The 7,495-nt window shown below is 16.1% G+C and overlaps 3 protein-coding genes across 3 annotated transcripts; 1 reads left to right on the top strand and 2 right to left on the bottom strand.

Annotated features, from left to right (window-relative positions):
* Positions 1 to 1,123: 1,123 nt before the first annotated feature.
* Positions 1,124 to 1,930, top strand: PGSY75_1236500 (hypothetical protein; the record flags this gene model as incomplete). Its single annotated transcript, XM_018786937.1, has 1 exon — positions 1,124 to 1,930. The coding sequence occupies one exon, from the start codon at positions 1,124 to 1,126 to the stop codon at positions 1,928 to 1,930; it is 807 nt and encodes a 268-aa protein (XP_018640802.1).
* Positions 1,931 to 2,587: 657 nt separating this feature from the next.
* On the bottom strand, positions 2,588 to 4,742 carry PGSY75_1236400 (hypothetical protein; the record flags this gene model as incomplete). Its single annotated transcript, XM_018786936.1, has 3 exons — positions 2,588 to 2,930; positions 3,089 to 4,487; positions 4,664 to 4,742. 3 exons carry the CDS (start codon positions 4,740 to 4,742, stop codon positions 2,588 to 2,590), a joined length of 1,821 nt encoding a protein of 606 aa, XP_018640801.1.
* Positions 4,743 to 5,516: 774 nt separating this feature from the next.
* Positions 5,517 to 6,860, bottom strand: PGSY75_1236300 (hypothetical protein; the record flags this gene model as incomplete). Its single annotated transcript, XM_018786935.1, has 1 exon — positions 5,517 to 6,860. One exon carries the CDS (start codon positions 6,858 to 6,860, stop codon positions 5,517 to 5,519), a length of 1,344 nt encoding a protein of 447 aa, XP_018640800.1.
* Positions 6,861 to 7,495: the final 635 nt, after the last annotated feature.

Here is a 7,495-nt window from a genome sequence, read left to right as displayed (position 1 = left end):
TTTTTTTTTTATTTTTTTTTTTTTTTTAAAAATTTTTTCAACAAAATTTTATTTTTTTTTTTTTTTTTTTTTTTTTTTTTTTTTTTTTTTTGCTCTATATGTGTTATATATTTATTTATGATGAAAAGAATGTAAAGTCAGATCTGCTTACACTTGCATGTTTCTCTATCCTTGAGCTCATATAACATAAAATATATTATATTCCACGTTTTTTAAAATTGTATTATATATTGTAGAATTTAATAGTACTCATGAATAAATAAAAAAATAAATGTAATACAAATATACAACAGGGTGTAATAATAATATATATAAATATATATATAAATATATATATATATATATATTAACTCTCAAATACATTTTCGAGTTATATGTCTAATATTATATTATATGTTTGTTAAATATGTATAAATAAATTTATATTTACATTTATATTTACATTTATATTTACATTTATATTTACATTTATATTTTGTTTATTTACCTGTACGAAATTTTTAATGTGGTGCACAGGAAAATTTTTCTTTTTCTTTTCTTTTTCTTTTCTTTTTTGTTGGTTAAAATGAAATATAACATATAAGATGATATTGTTACTTAAAAAATAACACGTTTTTTATGTTATAAATATATTTGTAGAGATAAAGATTTTGTTGTTTATATATGTGTCTTTAATTTAATTAATTTTTTTTTTATGACTTTATATATGTTTCTATATATAAAAAATATTTTACACAAAAAAAAATATATATGTCTATACATATATATCATATGACATGTAATTGAAAAAGGTCATCTTATGAAAAACGTTTTGTTGTTAAAAAATTTGAGAATATCATATCATCTATATATATATATATATATAAAATATATATTATAATTTTCATACGATAAATATATTGTTTGTTCATTTTTATGTTTATCAAAATATATATATTTTATTAACCAGTTGTTGTTATATAAAATAAAAATATTATATGTTTCATAGGTGCCATAAAAAAAAACCCACCCCATATACACACACATTCAACATATTATATATATTATATATATATATATATATTTATTTATTTATTTATATTTATATATTTATCATTTATTATTTATTTTTTTTTTTGAATGTATGGATATAATTAAAGACGAAACAAAAGAGATGGATATATACAACCCTTCTGTGTCCATAAATTTTCAGAAAAGCATATTAAAAAATTCGTGTGATACTCCTAAGGATACTAAATTGGAAAAACTAAAAAGAGAACACAACATTTTAACAAGCTCATATGATTATAATTCAGAAAAAAAAAAAGAAAGAAGAAATATATGGAAAGAAAAAGTAAAACATAATATTGCTAGTAAGAATAAGAAGAAGACAGTTAGAATAAAAAAAGAAGAAAATAATGAATCAGAAGATAAAAAAGTAGAAAATTTAAAATTGTATATAAATGATAAAAATAATAATTTGAATGTATATATTGATGAAAAAGATTTATTTGAAGAAACACCAAATATATCTTTTAATACATTATTATCATATATTTCTAATATATTTTTAAGAAAAAAAAATATATATGAAATAAAAAAATGTGATTTTATAAAAGAAGTTAATACCGATGAATGTTTAAAAAGAAATTTTATACCTCCAGTAGATATATTATATGATGATAAAAAAGTATTATTTCTATTTTTTATATCTGGAAATTTACAAAATTTCCATGTTACCTCAAATAATAATTATATAACTATATCTGGAGAAAAAATACCCTACATGGTTCAAGATCATACAAGTTATTTTTCTCATGAAATAAAAAAAGGATATTTTATAAGGACCTACTACTTTATGAAATCATTTGACAAGGAAAAAATATACTATGAACAAAACAACGGAGTTATAAAAATATATGTTTACATATGTGATGATAAGAACATTTAAGTATGTAACAATGTGTGTGTGTGTGTGTGTGTCAAATAATAAACATATAAATGTATATAAATATATATATATATATATATAAATATTTTATGTTATATTAATATATAGTCCTATTACATACATATGTTATTATATTAATATATTTTTTGCATTAATGAAATATTTTATATAGTACATATTAAAAAAAAATAAAAATAAATGTTTCTTTAAATATATTTTTCTATCATTACTTTTGTTCATACATGTAATATGATATAATATGATATAATATGATATAATATGATATAATATGATATAATATGATATAATATGTTATTATTTTTATTTATTGTTTTATTTTTTTTTTTGTATGTGTGAATGATATTAGTCCAAGCCACAACTACTTGTCTATTATCCATATATAAATTAAACAAAAAGAAAGTTATCAAATTTGTTCATTTAAAAAAAAAAAAAAAAAAAAAAAAAAAAATTAATAATATTAAAACAAACTATAAAAAAAAAAAAATAATATGGGATGAAAAATTTCCCTACCAAAAAATATAAAAAATATAATAAAAACAAACAGATAAAAAATATATACATAAATAATTACATATATATATATGTATATATTTTATTTTGTGTGTGGTTGGTTCCTTTATTTTTGTCTTCCAGTTGTTATATGTATATTTCATCGGAGGATATAAAATAAAAAATATTCAAATAATCAAAATAATCATTGTAATTACTATTTGTATAGTACTTCAAGCAATTTTGTATTTTTTGCAAACTTTTTTCTAAAGGCTCTGAAGGTATTTCATATTTAGTGTTCACATAATAATGTCTAGTTTTATTGTTTGCAATTAATGTTAATCTGTTTACATCTGAATATATTTCGAGAACGTTGGATTCTTCATTTTTTAAATTAAAAATGGATTCTCTAAAAAGATAATTATTGAAGAAGTTGCACAACATTCCTAGGCTTTCTCCTGGGTAGATGATGATTAAAATGTAAACATCTCTGTGAAAAAAAAAAAAAAAAAAAAAAAAAAAAAAAAAAAAAAAAAAAAAAAAAAAATATATATATAAATAAATATAAATAAATAAATATATATATATATATATATATATATATTATATATATACATATATGTTGACACCTTTTTGTGGTGTTCTTACTTATAGTGTGGAGTAAATTTTTCGTTTGGTATATTAAACTTATTCAAAGAGTCATATGTTAATATCATATTACAATTATATACAGAAAATTTATATACATATTCATGATCAAGTTTTAAAAATTCAGTATAGAAATTATATTCAGAAGCTAATTTGAGAAGATACATATTTAGAAATAAATTAGTTGTATTTGTTTTATTTTGTTGTATAATATTTTTTGCATTGTTTTTTTTAAATTGAATCATTTGTTTTCTATTATAAATTAAATAATTATCATGAAAAGTACGATGTCCTAAATATAAAATATAGATATGTTCTTTAATTTTATGATATTTGTTTTGATTTAATTTTTGATTTATAAAAAAGTATCCATAATTATATGTATTATATAATTGTATTGATTGTTCTTTAAAGAATACATCATAATTAACATGATATAAAATATTATTAACATTTATAAAAACAGATATATACATATTAAATATATGTATAACAATATAATCTATTTTGAATTGTTCATATGTTTTTTTTATAAAGTTTACAATTTCAATTAATTTATCTATTTCAATAAATATCATTTTATTATTATAATCATTCATTTTTACTCTATTAATAACATATACTATATAACCTTTTTCATAATTTTTTAAAAAAGTATTAAAAAAATATGATAATTCCATAAATGATAAATGTTCTAAAAAAGTAGAAAAATCTATCATAGTAATTTTTTGTTTTATATTATTTTGTAAATAATCTTTTAACATTTCTATATAAAAAATATTTGAACAATTATCTATATATTTTTCATTTGATATTAATTTTATTTTTTTATTATAACTATTATATTTAGATAATAATAAATTTCCTAATGTTTTTAATTTCATTTTATAATAATCTTTTCCAATCTCATTTATATTATTTATATTCTCTTCATATATATCACTTAAATGTGTTGCCTTTGAAAACAAATTTTTTATTATTTTATTCAAATTTCTTGCATTCAAATTTATATATTTCACAAATTTACTAATTCCTTTTAATTCATTAATAGATTTATAAAAAAATTCTTGAACTGTACTTTTTAAAGTTTTATCAAATTCTTCTTTCTTATTATTTAAATGTTCATCTATTTTATCTTTAAATTTATTATATTTATTTTTTAATTCATTCATCTCTTCTATAAAATTTATAGTTTTTTCATCATTCATATTTATCAAATGCTTATGAGTGTCTTCAGATACACCTATCGATCTTAAAAAACTATCATAAGTATTTTCTAAATCTTCTAAATTATTCTTAAAATCATTAAAAATAAAAGATAGAGAATTTACATGTTTCATTATTTTTCTTTTTTCAGATTTATATTGAAATGGGTTTAAAACCCTATTCTTAAAAATACCTAAAAAGAACCATAAAATAAATAAATAAATAAATAAATATATATATATATATATATATTATGTTTGTTTCTATGTATGTATGATCACCACATTACATTTTCAACAATAATTAATTTGGTTATATCATTATCACATATAATATATATATATATATATATTTTTTTTTTTTTTATACCTTCTCCTGATAATGCATATTTTATTTTTATAATAATACATAGGAAAAAAAAACACACCACACTTAAAGAAAAGTTCATGTTTTTTATTTTTTATTTTGTTCCTTTTTCAACTTTTAAATATAAATATATACATATATATATATATATATATATAATATTTATAATAGTTAAGAATTTTCATTTTATTATTATAATTTTTATCTCTTACATTTTATAATCATTAAATATACAAATATATATATTATAAATATATATATTATATAAATTAATATATTTATAAGTATATCATATTTTTTATTTATTCATTATATATATGAAGCCGATTAATTCTTAATATATTTTTAAGGTATACATTCAAATTTATTTTTTTTTTTTTTTTATTTTTAGGTTAATAATAATAATACTATTATAATATGAACCGTTTCTATTTATCCACAATATTTATATATATATATATATATAATATTTTATATATATTATAAGATAATAAAGATGATTCTTAATAATATGTTATATATATAAAATACATAAGCAAATTATTTTTTAAAAAATACTTATAAAAATTTTTCAGTTTTTTTTTTTTTTTTATATTAAAAAAAAAAGTATGTATATATAATATAATATATATATAAATATATAAATATATTAATATATATTATTTATATGCATGCGCCAAGATTCATAACATATGTATAATAAAAAAAGAATTCATTTTTTTTATGTATGTTTTTTCTCTTAATAGAAAAAAAAAAAAAAAAATATACATATATATATATTATATATAACATATAATTATCAATATATTTATATGTTTATATATTTATGCATTTATATAATTTCTCCTTTATAATTTTATGTACGTCTTGGAATTACTGATAATATTTCTTGGTCTTCGCCCAGATTATTACTTATAAAATCATTGATAGTGTTAACTTGTTCATTTTTTATTTTTGCTAATTCATAAAAATAATTCAAATTCTTTACTAATGAAGGGAATGTATTTATATAATTTTCATTTATTAATGTTTCTAAGATATGTATAGCATTCTTTAAATCGTTATTATAAAAATATGTTATAGATAGATTGTTCGAATAAAATGAATAATCATTTATCGCATTCTTATTAAAAAAATCAGGAGATATTTTGAACAATTCATTTAATGCTACATTATATTCTTCTAAGTATAGATTCAAAAAGTTTTTATTTATATATGAATGATTGTAAAGAATATGTTTCCAGTTATTATTATTATTATTATTATTATTATTGTTATTATTATTATTATTATTGTTATTATTATTATTATTATTGTTGTTGTTATTATTTATATCGTCTCCATTATTTTTCTGGTACTTGTCATTTATATTTTCATAATTATCTGAACATATAAAGCTTTCAACTTTATTAAAACATTCGACAGATATATCTAAACATCCCATTAATAAAGACAGTTTCCCTATTAATGAAATAGTGTTTATATCATTTTGATCATAATATAAAATTTTGTTTCTTAATAGTTGTATGGCTTGCTCTATGTAATTTTTTTTTAATAACAAATCACATAACACATAAGATGTAATACATATATAATGAAAAATGATATTTTTTTTTCTACGATAAAAATTTATATTATTGGATATATCACTAGATGAAGATATATTTATTTCTATGTCTTCATTTTTTTCATCTTTCTTTTCATATATTGATATATACTCTATACATTTTTTTAATTTTTCTTCATAATGTAATATTAATAAATATAATCTGTCAAAAGATGTAAAATATAAACTTAAGGTGTATGGATAATAACAATTAATTAATCTTAATAAAAAAGGTATCATGGTACCTTTTTTCTTTTTATATTTATCAGAATAATTTTCAAATCTATAAGAAGAACATTCTAAATTACCTAAAGATGTTAAATCATTAGATATCGAACGATAATTATATAACCTTAAATTACAATATATTTTTATTGTTGAAAATATAATAAATTCAAATGGTTCATTCTCAAAATCATTTAATAATTCTGTTAAAAATATTTCACAACTTTTTAATTTTTTCTCATTTATATATCTCTTAACATTTTTCATATATTCATTAGCTTTTATATTTACATCTTCATTAGCATTTATATTGCCTAACTCTAAATCATTATCTAAATCGTAAATGTCATGTAGAAACTCTTCATCCATCTTCTGAACTTTTAAATATTATAATACTTACATTAAGGAAAAAATAAAAAAAAAAAAAAAAAAAAAAAAAATATATATATATATATATATATATGTATTTATTTATTTAAGAGAATTATATTTTATTTATAATTCTTCTATCTTTCATTTATTTATTAATTTTATAATTTAAGAGTAAAATAATAAAATATAATTAACATATATATATATATATATATTAATATTTATACGTTCCTTTTTATATATTATCGTTTTATTTTTTAAAAAGGGGAATTAATACTTTTAAAATATAGTAAATGTATGTAATCAGTTTATAAAAATATTTTTAAAAGATATTGAACTTTACGCATAACAAAAAAAAAAAAAAATAAAATAAAATAAAAATATATAATACATTCGTTTTACAACCTTTATTAAATATTGGCGTATTTTCCTTGTTTTAATTATATATATATATATTATATTTATTATATTATTTATATACTTTTTTTTTTTTTTTTTTTTTTTTTTTTTTTTTTTTTTTTTTTTTTTTTTTTTTTTTTTTTTTTTTTTTTTTTTTTTTTTATTTTTTTTTTTATAAATATTATATATTATTTTTTTTTTTTTTTTTTTTTTTTTTTTTTTTTTTTATTTTT

This window comes from Plasmodium gaboni, chromosome 12 (assembly GCF_001602025.1).
Source record: "Plasmodium gaboni strain SY75 chromosome 12, whole genome shotgun sequence".
NCBI classification, from domain to species: Eukaryota; Apicomplexa; class Aconoidasida; order Haemosporida; family Plasmodiidae; genus Plasmodium; species Plasmodium gaboni.
The sequence above is the reverse complement of the archived record's forward strand: the minus strand, read 5'-3'. Positions and strand labels throughout refer to the sequence as shown.